Source organism: Peromyscus eremicus, chromosome 4 (assembly GCF_949786415.1).
Source record: "Peromyscus eremicus chromosome 4, PerEre_H2_v1, whole genome shotgun sequence".
Classification (NCBI taxonomy): Eukaryota; Metazoa; Chordata; class Mammalia; order Rodentia; family Cricetidae; genus Peromyscus; species Peromyscus eremicus.
This window is the reverse complement of record NC_081419.1, coordinates 38,403,121-38,430,314: the sequence shown is the minus strand read 5'-3', so window position 1 is coordinate 38,430,314 and position 27,194 is coordinate 38,403,121. Positions and strand designations below refer to the sequence as shown.

General features: G+C 43.7%; 1 protein-coding gene across 2 annotated transcripts; it reads left to right on the top strand.

Moving 5' to 3' along the window:
- On the top strand, window positions 1-27,194 carry Wdsub1 (WD repeat, sterile alpha motif and U-box domain containing 1). 2 transcript variants are annotated; one of them, XM_059260507.1, is made up of 10 exons: window positions 1-424; window positions 1,515-1,699; window positions 5,712-5,804; window positions 9,296-9,389; window positions 16,019-16,052; window positions 17,753-17,793; window positions 17,873-17,979; window positions 18,863-19,039; window positions 22,140-22,280; window positions 26,657-27,194. In XM_059260507.1, the coding sequence occupies exons 1-10, from the start codon at window positions 27-29 to the stop codon at window positions 26,812-26,814; spliced, it is 1,428 nt and encodes a 475-aa protein (XP_059116490.1). In that variant the 5' UTR covers window positions 1-26; the 3' UTR covers window positions 26,815-27,194. The 2 variants fall into 2 exon arrangements, with proteins under 2 accessions (XP_059116490.1, XP_059116489.1); XM_059260506.1 differs by having other exon boundaries at window positions 18,860-19,039.

The following is a 27,194-nucleotide window of genomic DNA, read 5'->3' as shown; positions in this document are numbered from 1 at the left end:
AGGCTGTCTCCCGTGGCGTGAGGAACATGGTGAAGCTGATTCGCACACTGGCAGATCACGCTGATGACGTCAGCTGCTGTGCCTTCTCCTCGTCCCTCTTGGCTACCTGCTCCCTGGACAAGACCATCCGCCTGTACTCCCTGAGTGACTTCTCGGAACTGCCGCACTCCCCGTTGAGGTTTCACACCTACGCCGTCCACTGCTGCTGCTTCTCTCCCTCAGGACACATTTTGGCATCATGTTCAACCGACGGTACCACAGTGCTTTGGAGTGCGCACAGCGGACAGTCCCTGACGGTGATGGAGCAGCCGGGGGGCAGCCCCGTGCGGGTTTGCTGCTTCTCCCCGGACTCGGCTTACCTGGCCTCAGGGGCCGCTGATGGATCTGTTGTCTTGTGGAATGCACAGTCATACAAATTATATAGGTATGGATCTGTTGTCTTGTGGAATGCACAGTCATACAAATTATATAGGTATGGATCTGTTGTCTTGTGGAATGCACAGTCATACAAATTATATAGGTATGGATCTGTTGTCTTGTGGAATGCACAGTCATACAAATTATATAGGTATGGCTGTTTAAACCGTGCCTGGCTGGAACCCTGTTAAAATTAGGGTTTACTTTTTACTGTGGTAAAATAGACACACAGTTGACCATTTTAGCTGAGATTGTTAAGTACACTAGAAACATAGCCTTCGTTATGTTGACACTGAAAATGATCTAATAATGTTCTTCCTGCATGGCATCTGCAGAGCAGGAGGCCCAGCTGGCCAAAGACCGTTGCTCCTTTGTGGTCTCAGAGCTGAAGAAGGGGACGCTTTTAAGTGATGGTAGAGGGCTAGCCTAGTCTAATCAGGCAGCTCAGAATGAATACGATGTCTCTGATTTATAGAAATGAATGCCTGTGGTTAGCTAGGCAGGTTTGTGATTTCCACCTCTGTGGCACAGCTTCCTTCCTGCACGTGATTAATACTGCACTAATGGCTGGGTCCTAATCAGTTTGTTTACCTACCCGACGAACGGTGTTACCAGGACAGCACTTTTGCCCTCTTCCCAGGAGAAGCACTGTGCTGCGCCACACCACGTGTTTTTTCCATAGAGTTTATTTGAAGATGAGGCACTACTACCTGAGTGATGTCAGTACAGAAATTGAATGTGCTTTTGATCATAATAGTGTGTCTTTTCAGTAAAAATCATTCTGTGTATTTTAAATAGGGCCACTGTTACTCTTGGTTGGTTTTCACTTTTTTAGGTTTTGGGGTTTCAGTGTGTTCATGTTGACTTGCTCTGAGGATATAAAGATGAGGATTGTAGGGGCTCTGGTCCCTGTGATCTGGGCTCATAGGTATAGCTAATAGATTTAAATCCCCCCTGTCGGTTGGTTTATAGCATGAGATGCTTTATTTGGTGGGCATCAGTCACCCATTCTGGTTGTCATAACTGCTGTCATTGTAAAAGGGACTGTCAGTCATATAAAGAACACCTCATTTCCTCCTGTTTTGCTTTGGTTTCAGGTGTGGTGGTGTCAAGGATGGCTCCTTGGTGGCCTGTGCATTCTCTCCTGATGGAAGCCTCCTTGTCACTGGCTCCTCTGGTGGAGATTTAACAGCGTGGGATAATCGAATGAGGTGTCTGCACAATGAGAAAGCACACGACCTGGGGATTACCTGCTGTGACTTTTCCCCACGGCCCCTCACTGGTTGGTCAGCTCACCCTTTTAAGCACAGGATCCCTAATAGTAATTCCTCTGACTTGGTCCTTTGCTTTTCCATCCCAGCACTAGTATTGAGGGTCTCTCCATTCTACTATAGAACCATCCTTTGTCTTTCTAGATCAAAATGAACTGTGAAGAGCTGTTATATGAAAAAAATTGTCTTTTTTTTTTTTTTGTCTGTACAGGACATTTCTGCTTGTTACAGTAGATTGAGATTCTTTGAATATGGGATTTTCACAGACTTAACTTTTGCTTTTACTGTCTTTTTTTAAAAAATTGGAATGGAGATAGAAATTAGAAATTTTTCTTTTTCTTTTTTCTTTTTCTTTTTTCTTTCTTTTTTTTTTTTTTTTTTTTTTTTTGGTTTTTCAAGACAGGGTTTCTCTGTGTAGTCCTGGCTGTCCTAGAAATCACTGTGTAGACGAGGCTGGCCTCAAACTCAGAGATCCCCCTGCCTCTGCCTCAAAGGTGTGTGCCACCACTGCCTGGCTTAGAAATGGGAAATTTACAAATTGGGAAAGGTTTGAGGAGATAAAGTTGATAAGGAACTTGTTGTGCAAGTTGGGGGACATGTGTGGATCTCCAGCACCACACAGCAATCCAGACGCAATGGTGTGTGCTCCCGAAGTCTCAGCACTGGAGGGTGTCTGGAGCGTGCAGGTAGGAGCCTGACCCGATCAGCAGGTCCAGACTGACTGAGAGAGCTTGTCTCATAAACTGTGGGAAGCAGTTGAGGAAGCCGCTTGATGCTGACCTCTGGTTCCTTGGTGCATGTATGTGCATACACAAACATGTACACACACCAGGTTGGAAATAGAAGGAACATTTTTCCTTTACTAATTTAATCTTCCAAAAACTGATTAAGATGTTTGACAACATAACTAATTTTTTAAAAAGAGGGACAAGAAGTCCTAACTAAACTCTTGGTTTTAAATGGAGACATTGGTTTGAACAGTTAGCCCTGTTCATTTTCTTTTTCCTTTCTTTTTATTTATCCTGTGTCTTTTACATCATGTATCTGAGGCCATTCATTTCCTGTCCCTTCACACCTACCTTCCACCCCTGCACACACACCCCCAAATAAAACAAAATTTACGAGAAAAAAATGAAAAACATCTCGTCCTGGAAGCTGCGGTGTGACACAGAACGTCACGTCCTGGAAGCTGCAGTGTGACACAGAACGTCACGCAGTAAACTCCTTTGCCCATACGTCTGCTTGCAGTGTCCATTGCATAGAGTCATCGGTCTGGTTCCAGGCCTGTGTCAGAGGAGAGACTCTGCCTCTGCCCTCTCTGGTCTTGTCCTCAGATCAGAGCGATCTGTGGCAACAACGGAACCGCACAAGTAAATTAAACTTTTTCTGGCAGACGAGTATATTCAACCCATTACCTATAATGTTGTTTGAATGAGAACAGATCCAAATTAACAAAACATTTTCCCTTTTATTACACCAGCAGTTCTCAACCTGTGGGTTGTGAACCCTTTGGCAAACCTCTGTCTCCAAAAATATTTACATTACGATTCATAACAGTAGCAAAATTACAGTTATGAAGTAGCAACAAAAAGAATTTCATGGTTGAGGGTCACCACCGCATGAGGATCTGTATTTAGGGTCGCAGCGTTAGGAAGACTGAGAACCATTGTGTTAAATGAAGCCTTTGAACATTGGCATGTGTAACATGGGGTTCAGTACCCACGTGGGGCTGGCTGTGTTGTTGGCAGCTTGGCACAGACAGCAGACAGAATGGCATTGCCCTTGATCCAGAGCCCTCAATGGCTCAAAGACAGTGAAGATCAAATTTCAGATCCCTAAAGCACAGTCTTTAAGTGCCTTCTTAGCATGTTGTACCTAACCCAATTGAAGATCAGTCCTGGCTTCGGACATCTCTTAGCACACAGCCTGTCTCCATTCCTTGACTGTATTGAATTTAGTTTTCAAGCAGTTTCCCCGGGGGCCCTTCACCTAGACAGACACCAGACCTTGACTGCTGAGGATTGCTTGATTAGCTGAAATCTTTTCTTTTTTAACCTTTTGACATTATATATCAGGTTCATAGATTTTTTTTTTCTTGAATCCATTCTTCTATTAAATTCTCTACCCAGTTTAGTTAAGTATTTTAGTCTTTTGATATGGTTTTGTGCTGTTTTTTTCCCAGGATGGTTTATAATAGACAGGAACCATTTTGCCCATTTTTGAGGTACCAGAGCATTACAAAGAGTCACACTGTCTAGGCAAGGAGGTTTGAGAGCGCGCACAGCATGGTGGGAAGAATACTTAGCTTTTACCCTACCACAGGGGGGTGACCGTGTCTCACCTCTGAAGGGGAAAGGGGCCAGGTGCCAGGAGTGCCTGGCATATGGAGGTTGGGCCGACAGTTACACAAGACTTTCTTTCACAAGATGGTGGGTGGGCTGGCCATCATTGACAGGAAACATTGTTTTTCACACAAGATGGTAGGCTAGCCATCGTTGACAGGAAACATTGTTTTTCACACATTGAGTCATGGATGAATTATATAAATATGGAGGAATTTAGATTTCTTTTTTTGCGCAAGGGGATAATCTAAAAATAACATCGTTGCACTAGATGATTGTGAGAGAGGGTACAGTGAAGCCACTGAACTGGACCACTCTGTGAGTAGAAAGAAAAGTTTACTGGGGTTTAGAACAGACTGCTGATCGGCTCCCGAGAGTAGGGTAGCAACTCCGTGGGAAAGCACACAGATTTTATATGATAGTCAGCAAGATGGGGATTTAGTCTAGTAGATACATAATGAAATTCTAAATTCTCTAAGAAGACATTATCTATCGGCATATGAGATGCCAACTTGATTTGAATAATTGTCCTAAACTGTGTAATATTTTCCACCAGATCAGATGAATTGATATGGTTTTATATTTATATAAATTCAAATTTTCCTCTTGATCAAATCCATTGGAAAATAAATTTTCACTATTATTCCATGTGCATTACAGCAGCCTTTTAAGAACTTGGTACTTCAGAAAGCATTTACGTTGGGTGTGATTAACCATTTAACATTCTTAAAATAGCTGACTTTTCTAATGTTTTTCTTTAATGATAGCTTTGTAACCTCTAAAATTCAGCTGGAATATGTTCTACTTTGGTGGTTATTGGTTTTTACAGCTTTGAGCTGTAAAAGTCCTAAAAGGACTTTTTTATTTTTATTTTATTTTATTTTGGTTTTTTTGAGACCGTTTCTCTGTGTATAGTTTTGGTGCCTGTCCTGGATCTCGCTCATAGACCAGGCTGGCATCGAACTCATAGAGATCCACCTGCCTCTGCCTTCCAAGCGCTGGGATTAAAGGCGTGCACCACCATCACCTGGCCAAGAACTTTTTTTTTTTTTTTTTTTTTTTTTGGTTTTTTGAGACAGGGTTTCTCTGTGTAGCTTTGCACCTTTTCCTGGATCTCGCTCATAGACCAGGCTGGCATCGAACTCACAAAGATCCACCTGCCTCTGCCTCCCGAGTGCTGGGATTAAAGGCGTGCGCCGCCGCCGCCGCCGCCGCCGCCGCCGCCGCCGCCGCCGCCGCCACCACCACCACCACCACCACCACCACCGCCGCCGCCGCCGCCGCCGCCGCCGCCGGCGAACTTTTTTAAAACAGCAATTTCAGCCGGGCGGTGGTGACTCACGCCTTTAATCCCAGCACTTGGGTGGCAGAGCCAGGCAGATCTCTGTGAGTTCAAGGCCCAGCCTGGTCTAGAGTGAGATCCAGGACAGGCACCAAAACTACACAGAGAAACCCTGTCTCAAAAAAACAAAAAACAAAAAAAAAAACCCAGCAATTTCAGAGTAAAGTTACAATCCTATATAATACCTGATTAGAAGAAATTCTGTAACCATTTTATCGATAGTGTCAGCTGACAGATATTCATTGTTTACATGGCATAAATGAGTCACATTAGCAGATCTCAGCAGAATCAAAACTTTTGGTTTACAAATTCTTTGTTTATCTAACTTGCTGTTTTTAGGTGGAGAACAAGGCCTTCAGTTTTACCGATTGGCATCATGTGGTCAGGATTGTGAAATCAAACTCTGGGTTGTTTCTTTTACCCCTGTCTTAGGTATGTCTTAACTGTCAGAATTATTTGTGACCTACATAAGACTTTAATCTTTTTTTAAAACTTAAGATACTCTGGATAGTTTAAATAATAGTAAAAATATGCCTTTAATCCCAGCACTCAGGAGGCGGAGCCAGGTGGATCTTTGTGAGTTTGAGGCCAGCCTGGTCTACAGAGGGAGATCCAGGACAGGCACCAAAACTACACAGAGAAACCCTGTCTCCAAAAACAAAAAAATCACCACCCCCTCCAAAAATCTGAGAGTTCAGGAGACGGAGGCAGGAGGATGAGTACCTTCAATACCAGCTTCAGCTGTGTAACATGGACAAGGCCAGCCTGGGCTATGACAGACCAACCTCAGAAGCAAAGAGAAACTTTGATTAGATATAAAAGTCTGTTGTCCACATCTGGCTCTGACCACACCCTGCCTCTTCCACCCTGTCCTTGACTTAGCTTTGACTCTTTCAGTGGTTTTCACACTCTTGCTAAATATTGCGTAATCACCTTTGCGTTTATTTATCGTGCCTGCTGTTTATTGATGAGTGAGTCTTTCTCATGCTCGGTCTCATTTTCTCAGGTGGTCTTTCAGTCAGGACATGTGTGGTGGTCTGCTTTGGGCTGTGGTATTCCTTCATAGTGTCTCTCTAATGATCCTCTCCTGTGCTCTCTTTCTGAACTTCCGTCAGTTGGCTGTTGGATGCCTTGAATGGATTGGATTCTCCCAGCCGCACACACTCATCTCAATCTATTGAATCTGTACTTTTTGTACTTTTTGAGGAAATCATTCACTTTCAGTTTTTTGAATCGATCTCATCAATTTCTAAAAGTTCATCTTTAAGTCAACTTTCATTTTTTTCTAAGGTTACTTATTGGGGCTGGAGAGATTGCTCAGTGGTGCAGTGTGCTTACTGCTCTCGAGGAGGACCTGAGTTCGGTTTCTAACACCTGTGTAAGATGGCTGACAGGTACCCACAGGGTACCTGTACTCACATGCTTGTATCCCCACACGCTCAGGTATATATAATTAAAAATAAAATAAATATATATTAAGAGTTATTTCTTGTTATGGGGGTGGGGCACGAATGGTATGTGTGTGGAGGCCAGTGGAAAACTGGAGGTGGTTTCTGCCACCTTCACGTCGGTTCTAGGAACTGAACTCAGCTCATCAGACTTCTGTGACAAGCACCTTTTTACCCCTGAGCTATCTCACTGGCCTTTTGTTTTTTTTATAGTTGGTTTTTGTTGTTGTTTTAATGAATGAGACAAGGAAGAATTTTCCAAATTCCTTCTGTTCTCATAACCCCTGGGCTCCGTCTGTGCCTGCCTACATCTGTCTCCTCCACATCATTTCCTTCAGATGTCCAGTGACACTGTACATCTAGAGAGTTGACAGCAAGGATCTCAGGAGCTCGCTGCCCGCAAGGCCTGTAGCATGAAGAGGTGCGTTTGCCTTCTTGGGAAGGAATTGAGGCCAGGTGGATGTCTTGTCATCAGCTGCCATTTTCCTTATATAGGTTGCTCCTGGGGAAAATCGCCTGCCTGGTGCAGCCTACTGTGGGGTGGGGGCCGGGAGGGATTGAGGTAGACGGTGAGTGTTTCCTGTTCAGACTCTGGGGTAATCGTTCCGTTTCTGACCTTGTTTCCCTGGCTGTTGATGGTCCGTCTTATCTGAAAGGCTTTGCTGGGACGGAAGGCGTCCTCTTCAGGGTTAGCCCGGCTGCACTGGGCTGTTCGCCCATCAGTCAGCCTGTTTTCTGACCTTCCACAACTGGTTCAGCTTCTCTGTGGATGCCTCCTTCCCAGGCACTGTTTGCATTCATATCTTGACAAATTCATCAATTGTCATTTAAGGATTTTGAAGCTTTGTGGTCAAACAGCTTTTTGATCCACATGCCTCAAAATGGGTTGTCATTTGTTACCTAAAAAGCTTCAGCTAGAATACAAACTACGGTTTTGCCATGAATTGTTCTAGAGTGTAAGGAAGAGCCTCATGAGGAACTAAGAGACTGTTCATGTTAGTTTACATGCAATATCCTTTTCATCTAAAACATGATGGGGAGGTGGGACTTCTTCCTTCTCAAGTCTATCCAAGATAATCCTTATCGCTCTTTACTCAGGTAAAATTCTGGTACGAAATACAAATACAGTCACGTGTGGGCATCCTGAATACAATTACCTTGAAATTGTTCAAAAGGAAAACCTGTGATCCATTGAAAACTATCTTTACACCACTCTTTAAGAAACATGGGGGACCTCTTGGGTGTGCAGGGAAAGCCTCTTTAGACAGCACCTGTCACTGTAGGCACCTTACTCGGCTTCATGGTATTGGGCACAAGCAGGCCTAGGCCCTGGACTCAGGAGCCGTTCTCACGGGCAAGTTCCGCGGTCACCTGGGATGTGCAGCTGACTTGTGTTTGACTGTTGGCATGAAAGCTTTCAAAGTTCACCCCAGGTTCTGGGATCTGTCGCCGTCTTAATGCTCTTCTCTGCTCTCCCAGGTAAACGTGTCTGTCCCGCTTTGAGTGTGAGCCTTCTTGTCTGGTTAAACGTTTGATGCAGAGATCTTAGCTCTCACCACTCCATAACTTCTTACGGTTGTTTTTACCTGTTGGCATCAGAACACACTGAATTCCGTCTGCTGACTTTTAAGAGAGTTGTGTTTATTTTCTGTAATTCTGAAGATTTTATGGTTGTACTTTTTTTCCCCCTTTATTTCAAGACAGGGTTTCTCTGTGTAGCTCTGGCTGTCCTGGAACTTGCTCTGTAGACCAGGCTGGCCCTAAAGTCACAGAGATCCTCCTGCCTCTGCCTCCTGAGTGCTGGGATTAAAGGCGTGCACTGCCATGCCTGGCTATGGCTGGAGATGTTGTAGATTTACAGAATTATAAATACCATTGATTTACATACAGAAAGTCAAAATGTGTTGATAATGTCAGACTTAACAAAATATAAGCACTGATTTTTTTTTTTAGGCTTTTAGGCAGTTTTTTTTTTTTTAAATCTTACCAGGCACTAAAATTATGCATAGTTCACATGCTTAAAAATTTTAGTGATTATAAAATTGCGCTAGCCTAGTCTTTGCATCATTTTAAAACAAAATCTATCATTGGCAGCACTAATTGGATTTAATGGATTATAAGAAAAAAATCTATTATTGAAGCATGTATGTTTGTGGTGTGTGGTGTGTATATGTGTGTGTTGTGTGTGTATATGTGTGTTGTGTGTATATGTGTGTGCTGTGTGTATATGTGGTGTGCATGTGTGCGCGTGTGCATGTGTATAAGCTAGAGATTAGACTCAGGACTACACCTCCAGCTGTTACTGAGTGTTGGAACCATCTCAAACCTACAGTATAATTATCTGCTATCTATGTGGATACCTGAGCTGCATGAAGATTTTTATGACCTTGTCTTTTTGTTACTCACATTATTAAGTAGAGAAATGAAATTGTACGCATAATCAACTTACTAATTTTCTCACCTTGTTAATTACAGGCTTTGAATTAAAATATAAAAGTACACTACGTGGGCACTGTGCCCCTGTTCTGACTTGTGCTTTTTCCTACGATGGACAGATGCTTGTGTCAGGGTAAGCAATCTATAACGAAACCATTGATGCTCCTGAAGCTCCCTCTGTCGTTGTTTTGCTTCTATTCAGTTATTCATTGTGTGATCATGCGCGTGCCACAGTATGTGTGCGCAGGGCAGAGCACAGCTTACATGGTGTGGGTTCCAGGGCTTGACCTCAGATCATCAGGCTTGGTGGTAATCATCTTTACCTGCTGAGCCCACCAGCCCAGTGTTTTTGCCTCCTTTCCTATGCTTCATATTTTGGGTCTTCTAAATTTAAACATTGCGTGGTATAGTGCCGCCTTAGCATGGTTAGTTTGTATTTCCTCAAAGCAATGAGGTGAGAACTTGGTTGTGATCTATTTCAGTAATGGATATTTCCCCTGGCATCTCAAGATGATCGCAGGTGAATTACACTCACTTCCAACTTAAACCTTGCTTTGGTGCAGCAGACAGGTTGGGCGTATTTATACGGTGTATTGCTGTAGAGAAAATTACTTTTCAATCTCACCATTTTGAATGTGATTCATATTTTTTCTTCTAGATGTTCATAAAACTTTTAGTGTGTGGTTTTCTGTACATTCACTTTGATAGAACTACATGTGGGCTAATTTTTAGCTTGCTAGGAATTTTTTAAAAAACAAATTTGGGAGGTAAGGGTGGGGGGGATGTGCTCTGTGTGAAGATGAGAGGATGCCTGCAGGAGTGGGTTCTCTCCCTTTACCACGTGGGTACCAGGGATTTAACTCAATCCTCATGTTGTTGGACTTTCTTTGGATTGCCAGCTCCCAAATAATGACACAGGGACTTAGTATTAAGTATGAAAGCTTGGCCTTAGCTTAGGCTTGTTCCCAACTAGCTCTTAAAACTTAAATTAGTCTGTTTACGTTAATTTGTGTTCTGTCATGTAGCTCGTTACTTCTCCTCCATGCTGTACACCTGACTCCCTCTGCATCTTGCTGGAGATATCCGCCTCTTTTCTTCCCAGAGTTCCTGTCTCTGCCCGGAAGTCCCGCCTATCCTCTCCTGTCTAGCACTTGGCCATTCGGCTCCTTATTAAACCAATCAGAAGGTGCCTTTCACACAGTGTACCTAAATATCCCACAACATCCTCAGGCTTGGCAACAGGAACCTTGACCCACTGAGCCATCTTGCTGGGCCAGGAATTCTTTTTGAGACAGGGTCTCATGTGTAGCACTGGTTGGCTGAAACTTGCTGTGTAGACCAGGCTGGCCTTGAACTCTTGGTGATCTCCTACTTGTACCTCCTGAATACTGAGATTGCATAGTACGAACCACAGTGGCCAGCAATGCCAGGAATCCTTTGAGCTTCTTAAATCTGTAGAAGAACGTTCCATCAATTTCTGAAAATTCTTATCTCTTCTGTTATTACCCTTGCCCCTTTCTCTGTCCTCTAAGGTGCCAGTTAAGTGCAAATTGTACCTTCCGACTGTAAACGTTCTCTCTTTTAGTCTTTCATATTTTTATTATGTCTTCTACAGTTTTTTATGTATTTTTATGTGTATGAATGTTTTGCCTCCCTATATGTCCATGTACCATGTGTATGCCTGGTGCCCAAAGAAGCCCAAAGAGGGCATCAAATCCCCTGGGATTGGAGCTACAGCTGGTTGTGAGTCACCCTGTCTGTGGGTGCTGGGAATCAAACCCAGGTCCTCTGCAGGAACAGCCAGTGTTCTTCACTGCTCACTGCTGAGCCGTCTCTCCAGCCAGTTCGTCTTTTTATCCTTCGTTCTTGATTCCCCTTTACTAATGATCTCTTCAGCTAACTGTGCTACTTAAAATTTTTTTAGTTTTGTTTAACTTTATTTTAATGTTTGTTTATGTATGTTTTTATGTGTATGAATGTTTTGCCCACATGTATGTAAGTGTACCAAGTGCACATGGCAAATGTGCTGGGGCTGGAGTTGGGGATGGTTGTGATCTACCATGAGGGTGCTGGGAATCGAACTCAAGTCCTGTGGAAGAACAGCCAGTGCTGTGAACTGCTGAGTCACCTCTCCAGCCCCTACTCTGCTACAGTTAATAGTCTTCTGACTTTTAATTTTGTTTAAACTGTGGCTCTGCAGTTTCTAATTGGCTGTTTAAGGCTCTTTTGACCAGTTTTGTGATTTCCTGTTCTCAGCTGGAGCATTCCTTTTCGAAGCTTGATCTTAGGAAGTTTGATTTGAACACACATGCTTGATTCAATTACTTTATAATATTTTTTCATAAAATTTATATTATAGTTTGACAGCTAGCCTATTTTCAAACAAAAATAAAAGATATGATTCCTTTGTTGTTTAGATTAAAAAAAGTTCCTAGACACTTCAGTTAGACAGGCTCCATACTCCCCTGACGTTAACTTTAAGATTTATTATTTACAATTCTGTGTATGAGTGTGACTGTATGAGGGTATGTGCGTGTGAGTGTATGAGGGTATGTGCGTGTGAGTGTATGAGGGTATGTGCGTGTGAGTGTATGAGGGTATGTGCGTGTCAGTGTATGAGGGTATGTGCGTGTGAGTGTATGAGGGTATGTGCGTGTCAGTGTATGAGGGTGTGTGCGTGTCAGTGTATGAGGGTATGTGCGTGTGAGTGTATGAGGGTATGTGCGTGTGAGTGTACGTGTGAGTGTATGAGGGTATGTGCGTGTGAGTGTATGAGGGTGTGTGCGTGTGAGTGTATGAGGGTGTGTGCGTGTGAGTGTATGAGGGTGTGTGCGTGTGAGTGTATGAGGGTATGTGTGTGTGAGTGCAGGTACCTGAGGAGGCCAGAGGTATCAGAAACCCCTGCTAATTGTGAGCTACCTTGTGTGGGTTCTGGGTGCTGAACTCAGGTCCTCTTCAGGAACAGTGTGCCATCTCCCGGGCCCCCACTTGACGTTAACTTTGTCTTCTCTTGGCAGTGCTAGGGATCCACTCTGAACCTTGCCCATGGTAGACAAGCGCTCAGCCACTGAGCTACACACCATTAGTTTTTCAAGTTGGTGTTTTTTTAGAGTGGGAGAAACTTTGCTTTATTGCCTAAATATTCTTAAATTTTAGTATGCACTGTGGCCAGCAAAGTCCTCTGAGAAAATTCATCCATTTGCCTTTGTTCATAATATTTGTTTTGAAATGAAATAGCATATGATTCTCTGTGTTCTATACTTAATTTCCCACTCCATAACTTTACAGAAGTCCATATCTCTTCTTCAGTTTCCATAATCCTGAAATCAGATTACTGCATTCATCTGTTTTCTTTTCTGTCCCAAAAGTTGTGGCCCAATCCAAATATTTGGGGGCACACATGTGGTGCACACACACAGGCATGTACATACAATAAAAGTTTTAGGAGATTCAGTGTCTTTAAATAAAAAGAACAGCCGGGCAGTGGTGGCGCACGCCTTTAATCCCAGCACTCGGGAGGTAGAGCCGGGCAGATCTCTGTGAGTTCGAGGCCAGCCTGGGCTACCAAGTGAGTTCCAGGAGAGGCACAAAGCTACACAGAGAAACCCTGTCTCGAAAAACTAAAAAAATTAAAAAAATAAAAAAATAAAAATAAAAATAACAAACAAGCTAGAGCAGTAGTAGGCTGGAAAGCAGAGGCAGGCCCCCACAGGGTCAGGAACCCACACCTCTGAGTATGTCGGGATGGTGCTTGGTCCTCAGAGGCAGAACCCAGGGGCTCCGGCCACTGGATTATTCATGGCAGACTTACACTATGACAGTATTTCTGGGAGGTGGGAAAAGGAGAGGTGGAGCCTAGTTAGAAGAAGCAGGTCACAGGGGGGCGATAAGTTCTTGGGGGTCATGCTCTCCCTAGGGTCATACCTGTGCCTGGCCTCTTCCTATAGCCCATTCTCTCAGCTTTCTGTCCACTAAGGGATGAAGAGCAGCCTCCGCCTCCTCACACACTTCTCTGCAGGCAACAGTAAACTAACCCAGTAAACTCTTCTTCCTCTAAGTTGAAATACGTTAAATGGAAAAGTGGATTTATTTACAGTTTGGGCCAAAAACTGGGGAGGGAACTCTGTCTCTGCCTCCCCCACAGCAGCCTGACAATTTATGAAAAGGATGGACTGAGAGGTAGAAAGTGTACAGATAGTTAGCTGGGGTCGAAGTGCCTTAAGCTGGCAGAGAAGTTTCAAAAGCTGGCTTCTTGTTACACCTTCCAGGGGTGGGAAACAGGGGCCTGAGTACCATCCTTCTTAGTCTAGCTCCTGTGGGGAAACTGAGGGAGACAACAACCGTCTTATCTGGGCATCATGGTTCACACCTACAAACCCGGATTTGAGAGACAGCGCAGGCAGATTGCCTGGAGTTTTAAGGCCCACCCGGTGTACAGTATGAGATCCTGCCTCAAATAAATAAGAAAAATAAGTCCTGATTTTGAGGGAGCTCAGGCTATGCTAGAAGTTTGAGCGTCTGTGGCCCTGGGAGGGTGATGGGCATTGCTGAAATGGTAGTTGGCAGGATGGGTCTTAGAGTCAGATTCACTTCAATGACATGAAAATAATACATTTCTGGCTAGGCGGTGGTAGCACACACCTTTAATCCCAGCATTCTGGAGGTAGAGACCGGCGGATCTTTGTGAGTTCAAGGCTAGCCTGGTCTACAGAGTGAGTTCCAGGACTATATAAGGGACTTGAGCCCTGAAGATTTTGTTATGTGTGGAACCTAGAGGTGGCTTGGAATCACCCTTCTTCCCCCTCAGATACTAAGGGGGTGGTTATAATAAACTTATCACATATTTGCATCCTTTCAAAGGAAATTTTAAAGTAGACAATAGCAAGAGTAAAGACCTTCCCAGTGCCTGGCTTCCAGAGGCACTTGGGTGTTCATGCCTGCTTCGCATACCTCATTTGCCTCAGGGCTGTGCTGCTAGCACATGACATCTAGAAAAGCGTGGAGAAGTTTGTCCCTTCACCCTTCTTCTGGCCTCCCTGTGGTGACCTCCCTTTAGCCCCTCTGCAGAACTTGCATTTTGTTCCACCCTGTTCTCTTGATCTAGTCAGATGTAAGGAGCGTTATATGTCACAGTTTCTACTGAGCACAAACCCCACCTTTATAATTCAGATAGAGACTGCTCTTCTCCGTGGTATTTGAGTAGCTAGGACTCCATGGAGCCAGTTTTGAAAGTGCTCACAAATATGTAAAGAGTTTTTAGTTGAAAAAAAAAGATGCTTATTTTCTCGTGTTGAAAAATAATGAGAAAGAAAAAAAATAAATGGCGTGTCTTAACTTGTTCTCCACCTTTTGGGCAGCATGGCTCCCACACTTCCATAATTAGGCAGGTCAGAAAACTAGAAGATGCACCAGGAACTGAGCCACGCGGCACATGGCCTTTCTCCAAACTCTAGTCGTTCCTTATCTCTGTCTGCCAAGTAGGGAAGAGAGCCAGGAGGCCAAGTGTTCTTCCCAAAGACAAGTTCCTTTTCTCCCTGCCAGGGCGCTGGTTTCTATAATAGAAACCAGTTTTGTCATAGATGCTGGGGTCTTATTGTTAGGAAGCAGCCAACCCCGTTACTCTGTAATGTCTAGCAGAGGGTGACTTAGGACATTTCCTAAAACTCGTCCCTGTCTTCCCTTTCTTCTCATTAACACCTTCACGGACAGTTGTCCTGATCCAGTGCTCACAGAAGTCACCAACAGTGACTCTTCTTCCCAAGTGACATTGCCTCCGATGGTGGTTTCTGAGAATGGAATTTCCTTTTCGGCTGGTTGTCAGCCTGACATCCAGAGAATGTGTAGATGTGAGACAAAGTGTCATGAGGACCAGGTGGGAGGATTGTTTTCAATATAAACTTACCATGAATGGGCTCTGAGCAACTGCCCGTGATTCTGGCTTTCGTTCCTTTAGAAGTTTAAATGGGTGTGTGTGTGTGTGTGTGTGTGTGTGTGTGTGTGTGTGTTTCGGCTGATGGATCTTTCATTTGTCTTTCCTGACGTCTTTCATGTTTACTATGGTGCTGTAAGCAGCATACCTGAGTTCCAAAGCTCCTGTGCAGGTAATGTTTTTTCTTGGATAGTTGTCCACATTGATGTTGCTATGAAACTGGGAAGTGCCATCTACCATGTTGCTGATGTCACTCCTTAGTGTTTTTTTTAAGAGATGCTAAAAAATATGGAATTTTCCATAAGAATTTTAGATATTCCAGAAGTGATAACCTGTAATTTACTGAATTCAGGACTAAATAAGAGCGTTTATATATTATGTCTAGTATAATTCTTATTCTGAATCTGGGACAGAGATTCTGAGGTCAGCACCCATTGATGGTATTCAGTTGCCTACTGAACAGGAACCTTAAGCTAACCGGTGGGACTCCTTTGACTGTAGCCCATTCCGTTTTCATGATGATGAACACAGATGTTAGTGTCCCACAGGCAGTGTTAGCACTGGTCTGGGTGACCTTGCAGTGTGTACCATGGTAGCAGACTCTTCCAAGGGTGGAACAGAAGAAAAACAGCATGTTTTAACTTATTGTGAAAACGCTGTGCTTTGTTACAGTGCCATAGTTTCTCTGTATTACAGTTCTTTTTCCTACAAGAAGAGTCCCCAGATGTCCGCTCCGTTCTAGCTGATAACCTGTCAATCTTCCAGCCTTTTCCAAGAGGTTGTGTTTGGTTTTTATAGAACTTTTCACCTAGTGTTTGCTTTTTTTTTTAAAGGTCAGTGGATAAATCTGTCATCATATATGATATCGTAAGTACTTGAGATCTTGTATGTAAACTATATAAATTGTTTATGAGATAATTGAGCTTCAAATTTAGTTGTATAAAATAGGTTTATTTTTAATATATCTATTTATTGTACCCAAGAATATAATATTCGTTCTCACAATGGTGAAATAGTAAGATACTTGGAAAAACCTTAAATATTTCAATAATGTCTTTATGATGGATGGAGTTTTAAATCTAATCTTAGAAAACATAGAGTTAGAGAGCACCACTATTCAAAAATTCATCTTAGCCTGTTTCCATAGCACCATGGATGTGACCTACCTACCTATAGTTCTTAGAGTACAGGGTGGATTTAGGGACCAGCATAAGACAAGTCTAAGGTATCATAGACTGAGAAAAATAGGAGTTTGGGGCAGATTTATATGAGTAAATGCTGAATTGCATGAGCATAAATAAAAGTGTAAACTTTATATTTCACAAAGATATAGTTGATGGGAATGATCTTTAAGAGAAAATTGGTGTTGTGTGGCGCTGCACGGCTGGGTTCAGGCATCAGCTATGGCAGCCATTCAGCGGAGGTGTACGTCATTAGGGGGTGGTGTCCAACAAGTGACTAGTCACCCACACAGGAGCTAAAGTCTTTGGAGGTTCTGGCAAAAAGTAGGAACAAACTCTCAAACACTCAAGCCAGATGAAAAAGCTGTGTTGTTTCCTACCAGCTTGTTATGGGGTGTCTATATTCACAAATAGGTATAACATTGATTTTTGTCTATGAAACATGCACTGGTTCCCACTAAATACACTTGTCCTGACTAGTTAAGCTGGGAAGAGCAACCTCAATTGGGAAAATACCTCCAGCATATGGCCTGTAGGCAATTCTGTCAGGCCCTTTTTTCTTTTTTCTTTTAAAAAAAGATTTATTTATTTTTTGTATATGAGTGCTCTGTTTGCATGACAGAAGAGGGCATCAGATCTCATTACAGATGGTTGTGAGCCACCATGTGGTTGCTAGGAATTGAACTCTGGATCTCTGGAAGAGCAGCCAGTGCTCTTAATTGCTGAGCCATCTCTCCAGCTCCTGGGCAGTTTTTCTTAATGCTGGATGTGAAAGGACCACTCCTGAGGCCATGGTGCTAGGTCGTAAGGAAGCAGACAGAGCAAGCCATGGAGAACTGGCTAGTTAGCAACAGTCCCCCATGGCCTTTTCTGTCTCAGTTCCTGCCGACAGTTCCTGCCCTGACTTTGCTCAGTGATAGACTGTGATTTGGAAGTGTAAGTGAAATAAACCATTCCCTCCCCAGGTTGCTTTTGGAAATGGTGTTTTATCACATCCATAGGAACCCTAGTTAGGACAATACCTGCCTATTGACTGGCCCCCAGGTGTACTCAGGGTATCAGTGGCTTCCGTTCACCGATCCTGCAATAAGTATACATCAGATGCCACAGCAAGACTGCACCTTCGTTTATTATGCAGTTGGGTTTCTATTAACAGTCTTGGTCAAACTGACAGATGTCAGGGGTCACTGAAGGAAAACTTCCTCCATGCTGATGCCTGAGAAAGCAGAACAAGCTCTCATGTTTAGTTATGGACGTCAGCTCTCCCTCATTGTCAGCCTCAGCAAGTTAGTTACTAATGATGCCTTCAGCACGTAGACCTGTCAGTGACCTTCATCCCGACCTTGTCTCTTGCCTGACTGATGAAGTTATTCTGTTCTGTTTCAGGGCACCCAGAGTGTGCTGTACACGTTGACGCAGCATACCAGGTCTGAGTTACTTCACTATTCTAACCTAACTAAAATATTAGCCAGACATAAATACATAATGGCCGTGTTTATTAACTAGGTATGTCACAACTTGTGCCTTTGCACCCAACACCCTGTTACTTGCTACTGGCTCCATGGACAAGACTCTGAACGTTTGGGAGTTTGACCTGGAAACACCTTGCCAAGGTTAGTGAGATGACCCCATCCCTGTCCTGTGCTGCCCGCAAACCCAGGGCCTCGGAACCTGCTGGGCAAGTGCTCTCTGCAAGGCAGAGCTACAGTCCAAGCGCTGCGCTTCCTTAACCATCTCAACACTGATCAGAAAATTTAGGTACTTCTTTTTTGTGGTCCTGGGGATTGAACCTGAGGCCTTGTGCATGCTAGGCAAGTGCTCTACCTCAGAGCTACAACCCCCAAGTCTAAACTTTAGTAAACCCTTGACATGCTATTCATATTATACTGTACAGACTCAAATTTAATACACCTTAAGACTAATTTTAGAGACTCTGGCATTAGAGGTGTTTACAGTGAAGTTTTGGCAAAGGCTTGTGTGCACATTCATGTATATCAAGGCCCCGGGGGTTTTCCATTGTTTGTGTTAGGTGCTAGGTTTCCCTGTGAACGTAGCCTGAGGACAGGATCGGAATCCCAGCTTTATCTTGTTGCCTCTCCAAGCAACACAGGTGTACAACGTAGGAGTTATACCTTTATCACTGTCAGAAATAACTACACAGCAGTGCTGGTATGTGGGTGACAGAGCAAGCAGAGTGTCCCTTCATGGGTGGAGTGAAGAAAAAGTGGCCAGAAGTGTAGGTCAGCGCTAGTGTGTGTGGCTAGCATGCACAAGGCACAAGGTTTGATCCCAAGCGCCACAGAAGCAAAAACGTCTCTCTGCAGTGAAAAGGAAATTGCTAAAGGCTAGCATTTCCTGTAGCATTAGGTCGCTACTGTTAGTACTGTCCATGACAGTTCTTAAAAGGAAGCTGAACAGTCAACCAGACTCAAGGCGGGAATGTGGAGAGGAGAAGCATTGGCTTTGCCGTTCACTCGGCCTGTGCGTTTAAAGCAGGAAGCACGAGAGATCAGCAGAAGCCACTGATTGAGGACTGGTCAGAGGAGGAAGTCTCAACATGGCTCCGTGCTCAAGGCTTGGAAGAGCTCGTCAGCATTTTCCAGATGAACAACATTGACGGAAAAGAACTGTTGCATCTCACAAAGGAAAGTCTGGCTGGCGATTTGAAAATTGGTAAGAGCAGTGAGGAACGGGCCGTATTCAGATTCATAGTGACTTCCCCTGGCTGTCGGGTTACCTTCCGTCCTCTCTTTACACAATAGTCCAGGTTAGTCTTTGTAGAGAGTCATCTGCCTCCTTACAAAGAAGAAAGTATTTTTTCAAGTAACTAAACCTAGCTTGTAGTAATAGTTTAGGAAGTTCCATATTTTAAAAATTGATTGTAGTTCGGACACCTCAAAATTTACTTTTCAAAACAATTTTTGTGTTCGTGTGTCTAAGTCCACGCATGTAGGTGTGTGTGCATAAGAGGGAGAGCACTTACTCAAGAGCCGCCCTGTGTTTTGTGACATTCGCTTGGAACTCACCCGTCACTAACATGGGCTACTATGCCTGGCTTTTACACTCCGGTTCTGGGTATTGAACTCAGGCCCTCCTGCTTGTGTGACCTCTGACTGAGCTATCTCTCAGTCCAAATGACTCTTTTAAGAGTGATGTTTACACACGGCAGTGGTGTGTGTTCAACTCACCTTCACAGACAGTACCACCATTACCACTTCTTAATCAGTGCTAAAAGAAATCCCATACCTTACTCAACATATGTGGCCTTTTGTGTCTAACCTTTCTCCTTCTGCTTGTCTTCAATTGATGGAATTTGGGAGAGTTCCATGTTTTAGATCTAATAAATAGTACTTCTATGAACAATCACATACAAGGGTTTTTTTTTTGTGTGTGGTTTTTTGGAGATAGGGTTTCTCTGTGTAGTTTTGGTGCCTGTCCTGGCTCTCCCTCTGTAGCCCAGGCTGGCCTTGAACTCACAGAGATCCACCTGCCACTGCCTCACGAGTGCTGGCATTAAAGGCGTGCGCCACCACCGCCCGGCTAATATACAAGTTTTTGTGTGAGCATCTTTTCAGTTTTCTTGTGCAGCTATTCAAAATAGAATTGGTGGGTCACAGGGGAATCCTCTGTTTGACACTGGAGGGGTTGTCAGGGTGTTTTCCATAGCAGCCCTGGTCCTACCAGCATGGGGCGGGGTGGGGTCGGGGGTGTTTCTCTGTTACCCCCTCCTCCCGCCCCCAGCATCGGGGGAGGCTCCAGCTTCTCCTAGTGTCTCCAACACTTGTTTGATTTTGTTGTTAGCACTGCCCAGTAGTTGTGGTTTCTCCTTAGGCTTTGATTTGCATTTCCTTGATGACTTAGGTATTTGCCTTAATGCATTTAGGTTGCTATGGCAACATCCTGTAAACTAGGTAAGCTAATAAATAGCAAATTGATTTCTTCATTCTGCCAAGTCCAAGAGCCAGGGACTGGCAGGTGTGGTGTCTAGTCAGGAGTAACTTGTGGTTTACAGACAACGCCTTTCCTCCTGTACCTTCACTTAGTGGGACGGATGAGTTCGCTCTCTGGGGTCTCTTTTGTAAGGGTTCTGGTCCTGTTTGTCCAAAGGCCAGCCTCCAACACCACTGCATCATTTGTAACTATGTGTCATACTTGTTCTTGGCCTAAGGCAGGGAAGCAGTGGTGATAGGTTTCAACATATGAATATTCTGCTTTACACTTTGGAAAATGGGCAAATTCAACAATTTAGAAGCAGAACTAGGAAATATGTTCTCTGGAACATCTGGTTCTTCACATCACTCTGAAATATCTGATATTTTGGTATTATGTCATGATCTACTGTGTGGCTATGCCCTGTGATCCTCCTGCCTCTGCCTCTCAAAGATTGATTATAGGCATGCATACCAGGCCATTCTGAAGCATGTTGAAATGTTGTTTTATTTATCGTCATTATAGAAGTTAACTTTTAATCTTCAAATACTGTTTTAAGCTACAAAGAATTTCCTTTAGTCTTGGATTTTAAGAAAAACACCCTTTCTGTAAAACAATACATCGGCTGACACAGAGTTAAAGTCGAGATTGAAAACAGAAAAAGCGAACTGAGGACATACGTGCTGATGTCTGCTAGTTACATGCAGAAATGTTTTGCCTGCACTTGTCATTGTAGTTTGATTTCAGTTCCTAAGGCCAGTGTGAAATCTGAATTTGCTTTCAGCGTACGGAAGTAGCCATGCACTATAAAGTGAGCCACTGTGGGTGTGTTCTCAAACTTTGCACCTTATCTGCCGTCTCCCAGCTTTCCAGTTCAGAGTCACAGTTTCCCTTAAGAAATAACTCCTTACGTCATCTATTCGCATAAGGAGTATCCATCCTTGATGTTGAGATGTATTAAGGCATTTGTGAATCTGCTGCCATATTTTTAAGTATAACATATGCATGGTAAAGAGCAGGAAAGCCAATTTTGGACAGTATTAGAAAAGCCATGAGTCCAGTCACTAGAGTTGTGTGTGCACACTGGCCTCAGTTTTTATCCCGGCCCTTGGGATATTACACAGTGCTATGGATCTTAGAGCTTGGAAGAGATAAACTGGTAGAAATTTAGAATAGCAAGTGCAAAGAAACTACTGTAGGTCAGCATTCATATATTGAAATAATTAATCATACATTTATAAATAGGAATGAAAAGGTTTTGGTTTGGTTTTTTTTTCCCCCTGGAGGTTTTACTTTTTGATCTTTCCTTTCTGGGGACTAATAAAAACCTACAAGGCTTTTTTTAAAAAAAATCCTTTTCCAGGTTGCTAGGGTTTGGATGTGTGTGCCTCGACATCCATGTGTTAAGTTTGAGTGCCAGCCTGTGCTACTGCAGGGAGATGACAGGAGAGCTTTAGGAGCTGAGACTTAGTGGGAACAAGTTAGGTCACTGTGGTACCCCCTGCAGAGGACACTGGGAGCCCCTTCCTTCCTAGACACCAGAGGCAGGCGGCTTTGTCACCGAGTGTTCCCACTCTGCTGCCTCTCAACAGGCCAGAATGCAGTGGAGCCAACTCACTCATGGACTAAAGCCAGAGTCTACCCTTCCACCTGTGGGTCGGCTTGAGTATTGTGTCCAGTAACAGAAAGCTGATTATTTAAACATCATTGAAAAATAATACAAATTTCTTTCCTGGCTTTGTGTGTCACCTGTCTTTACACCCTGAAAGTTTATTTCACTTCCTAGTAATACTTCATTTTACAGATTTTCACTCGCTGCCTAAAGTAACAAATATTCTTTCAGAGTCTCTAGGGCTACGCAGCAAAGTGCTGAGGAGTATCGAGGAGCTCAGGACCAGGATGGACTCCCTTTCTTCTGGAATCCCTGATGAGTTTGTCTGTCCCATAACTAGAGAGCTTATGAAGGACCCCGTCATAGCATCAGGTATGAGTGGTGGCTGCCAGACTCGGGGTGACGTCCACATGGAGGATAATGCGCACTTCTCAGAAGTTCCTTTAAATTTGGGCTATGTTCAAAATTCCCATTTTGTTTCTCATAAGTAGGTTTTTTTTCCTGTAAAAAATTGGACACAGTAAATTGGAATCGAGACAAAGGATTAAGTTTTGAAATTTCACTTAAATTTATGTGAATACCAGATGTCAAGACTGTGTGTGTGTGCAGGTGTGCATGCACGTGCAGAGGAGGACATTGGGTGTCTTTCTCAATCACTGTCTGCCTTACTTCCTTAAGACACATGCTTGAACCTTGCAGATTAGGTTAAGCTGGCCGGCCAGTGAGCTCCCAGGATCCACCGGTCTGTTGCTCAGTGCTGGAGTTACAGGCATGTGTTAGCCATGCCAAGCTTTTATGTGGGTGCTGGTGGTATGCTCATGAGTCTTCATGCTCATGCCTGCACAGAAGACTTTTAGCCCCTGAGCCATCTTCCCAACCCTCAAGATGTAAAATGACTGCCTAGATCTCTGACCTTTGGTTGTGTCTATCATGAATTTAAAGATTATGAAGTTGGAACATTTGATATCAATTTCTGCATCAGTATACAGACATGCTCAGCAGAATGTTTTTGATTGCTTTATCTGTTGCACACATCAGTAATTCTTTTTATATAAAATTTATTTAGCTCTATTTTATGTGCATTGATGTGAAGGTGTCAGATATCAAAAGCTGTCGGGGTCCAGCTCCGTGATAACCTTCACCCAGAGTTGCAGAAGAGATGCTCCCAGTGGCAGATTAACCTGAGGGATTCTCTAATAAATCTACGTACACGAAATTCTTTAGTCCATTCACGGTTTTCCTGAGTCAGTTCTCTCTCCACACAGCTTCTCTTCTGCTCTCACACTTAGCTCCTTTCGTGCCTGATTCTACCTCTCTCTGCTGGTCCCTCTAAGTGCCAACCTAATTCCTTCATCTCGTTCTTCCTCATCTTCCATCTCGTCCTTCTAGTTCTTTCTTCTAGTCCTCCAGTCTAGTTCTTCCCATCTCAGTTCATTCTCCTCCAGTTCTTACCCATCTAGTTCTTCCATTCTCTTTTTTCTTCTCCATCCTTGCTCTGAAAATAAAACTATCTTTTATCCCTTTGGCCTTTATCTCTCCAAGCTATCTTTGCTCTTGCCATTTTCTGGCAGGGTGGGAGAAGTGTGTTTGATGGCTAGGCAACTTCCCTCACAGCTAGATGTACTGTAACCCTTTAGTTCAGAGTTAATTGTTAAGGGTGGGTCTCAAACTAGAGATAAGACTTTGGAAAGGACAAAGTTAAGCTTAATAAGCACATCCACCAGGTCTTCTCAGATAGTCTGGATGCTTAAGTCTGTTCTTAGAGAATCTGGGAGGTATCTCAGGTAAGATACTTTTGTCTGTCTGGGAATAGTCCTGGCCGGATGCTGCTAATGATGACAATTACAGAAAAGCCTGAAATTAGGGATTTTTGTCTGTCTGCTGTAGCACAGTTGGAGAAAGTTATACAAATACTTTAATTGTATAGGGGAAATTGTGCCCAATGAATAATGGAAAAGCCACACTAGCACACAAGAAATTCATAGCAGGAAACAACTAATAATCAAAAGCCAATGTCACCAAGACTCCTTGAGCCTTGGCCTCATCCTCTGGAAAGTCCTTGGCTTCTTCCAGGTCTAGCTTTGTCATAATCAGCTGAATTCCTACTTCATATACTTTTTGGCCTGCAGCAGTCAGATCCCCTGGAACTGGAGTTACAGACAGTTGTGAGCTGCCATGTGGGTGCTGGGAATGGAACCCAGGACCTCTGGAAGAGCAGCCAGTGCTCATAACCTTTGAGCCATCTCTCCAACCCCAATTCATTCCTTTTTATTGCTGAATAGTGTTGCATTGCACTAGATATACCACATACATTATCCACTAACTGGCAATGGGCTAGCATGTCTGAAAGCTGTCCTAACATTTCATCCACAGATCTCTGTCTGGACAGCACTCATGTCTCATGATGAAATATTTAGGAGTGGAATTTCTGGATTGTTCACTAAGTGCATTTAAAACTGCTGAAATGTTTTTCAAGGTGGATGCACCATTTTAAGCTCATAACTGAGAATTCCAGTTTCTGCCCATATTTGCAAACACATGGTATTGTTAGTTGTTCTAATCCCGAATAACAGGTATGAAGTGGTATCTCATTGTACTTTTAATCCTCAATACAATGAAGCATCTTTCAGTATGCTTCTTAGATCTTTCATAATATATACCCTCTAGCCCTTCATTTTGTATTGAATTATCAGTTTGTTTTCTAAGTGTGTCTTTTATCAGGCAATGCATTGTATGCATTTTCTCTATGGCGTCTTTGAAAAACATGTTTAATTTTGATGGGGTCCGCTGGACCACTTTCCTGTCGATTCATCATTTTTTAATCCTAAGAAGGCTTCCTGGCCAAGGCTCCGGCACTCACATTGGTTTTTAGGCCTATGGCTTATTTCAAGCTAATGTTTGCATACGGTTGTCTCAGCTTCACGTACTAAAAGTCCCTCCTCACTGAAGCGAGTCACTGGCCACGGAAGGCTCACTTCCAGGCCCGATGTCATCTTTATGTCCCATCCTGTGTCACTCAGCCCGTGACCGCTGCTGCTTTACAGCGGGTCTCAAGTCAGGCCAGTGAGTCTGCAGGTTTGGTTCCTACTCTTGGACGTCATCTGGCTTTCTTCACGGCAGCAGCTTGCTGGGGTTTTCACGAGGACGGCGTTTAATCCGGAGGAGGATTGGGAACAGCACTTGCCAGTTAACATGGGTCTTTTCTCTCTCAGCACTGCTGTTTTGCTGCATAGATTTTGCATATTTTTTTCTTTTGTTAAAATTACTTTGTATTTTCTAATACTGTGGTTTTACACTTTTTATTGCATGCGTATGTGGGAATAGGATTGGGCTTGGTTTATTGGCTTTTGTGTCCTGTGACTGTCCAGCTTTGTAACAGGTGCGTAGATGAGTGGGTTTTCAGTACATGTGACTTGGACGGACAGGTAAGCTGGGTATGGTTGTGCACGCCTGTAATTCCAGTGGGGAGGCAGGAGCATTGCTGCAAGTCTGAGGTCAGCGTGGGCTACACAGTGAAATCCTGACTGGAAAAGAAAAAGGCAAACAGTTTGATAAACTGCTTTACAGCTGGGCAGTATGCACAGTATCATTACAGTCATCAGTGATCTATACAACTCCAAGCCACACAGCAGTCATGTTAACTGGTGGCTTAGTCTCAGAAAGTTGGGGAAAATAAAAAATTATTAAAAAGTTGGAAAATAAATGTTGACAAGATGGACAGAAATTGGAATCTTATGTCGGTGAGAATTTAAAATGCTCTGGCTGTTGTTGAAACAAACTTGGCAGTTTCCCAGGAACTTACAACATAATTCTAACCCATAGGTAGGTGTAGGTGTAGATGTGTGTGTGTGTGTTGTGTGTGTGGGTGTGGGTGTGTGTGTGTCCGTCCAGTTCGTGGGAGAGGCTGGGCACAGAGAGCAGCGTTGAGAACGCCCGCATGGGAACCGTCCACGTTGCTTCTGTCTGCGGAAGGGATACATACAGCGCACGGCTACACAGTAGAATGTTACCAGCCAGGCAGAGCTGAAGGGCCAACAAAGACGCCATCGCAGCTGAAGCCAGGCAGGGTGGTGCGAGACTGGTAACGTTCCCCTGGGGAAGGCAGGAGGATGGCAAGTTCAGGGCCCCGTTGTCAACAGTGTAGGTTTCCAAGATTTAGCGTGGAGAGAAGCAAGCATTTCAGCTGGGTGAAAACGATCCAAGTTCAGCAATGAACGTACGAGAGCAGCAACTCCAAGATCACACCGGTCTCCTCCTGAGTGCCGGCCTCACAGGTTTGTGGCTCTTCGCCCACCTCGGTCGTCACATGTGTGACAAAGCAGTTTAGCACAAGCATGGCATGAGACGGTAGCGATTTTGCTCCGTGCCATCTCTCTGGCCATGTTCTGTCGTCTAACTAACTCCAGTGCTGTTCGACACCTTGAAGGGTTCCCTGAGCTCTTCCTAAGGCCTTTTCCTCCCTCATCTTTACCAGAATTTGTCTTCATACCACTCTACCCTCTTTTCAACCGTAGTTTCTGAATTTCAACACAGCTCTGGTCTCAGCTGTTGTGTTTCAGCAGAGCACAATCCAAGCTTAGTACACCTTCAGGGGTACGAGCCAGCTGCTGTGGCTGGGGTATCTGGACATGGCACAGGCAAAGCAAGAAGACCATTAACTGCCAATAGGTACCCTGGTTTGTACACTGCAGTTCATGTACTAATCCTAATTCCCCTTCCTTCCCTGAAGCAATGTGCTTTTTTTCTAGATGGCTATTCCTATGAGAGAGAAGCCATGGAAAGCTGGATCCACAAAAAGAAACGCACGAGCCCCATGACGAACCTGGTTCTTCCTTCACTGGTACTGACACCAAACAGGACTCTGAAAATGGCCATTAATCGTTGGCTGGAGACACATCAGAAATGAATCGGTCATAGGGTATCGGATACGTCTCCAGGGACGTCATTCAGCGCTAACCAGGCATTACAAAAGCACATAGAAGGAAAAGACATGTGAAATTCAGTTACTTTTAAAATGTAAATCACCCTTAAAGCACAGGATTATATGTCTAATGTCATTGCTGTTTCTATACAAGTGAAAATATTTTGGCACTAATGGGAAAATGGGTAGAAATAAAACTTTGCAATGCCTAACTGTGTTATTAGGTGTAGGCCACATCCTGGAGGAGTCTAGATTCTATGGTTGTTTCCATCTTGGATAACAGCCATTCCATAGTTTTCAGAGAGTGTTAGAATAGAATTTTCACAATATAATTGTAAATTGTTTAATAAATTGGGAAAAAATTA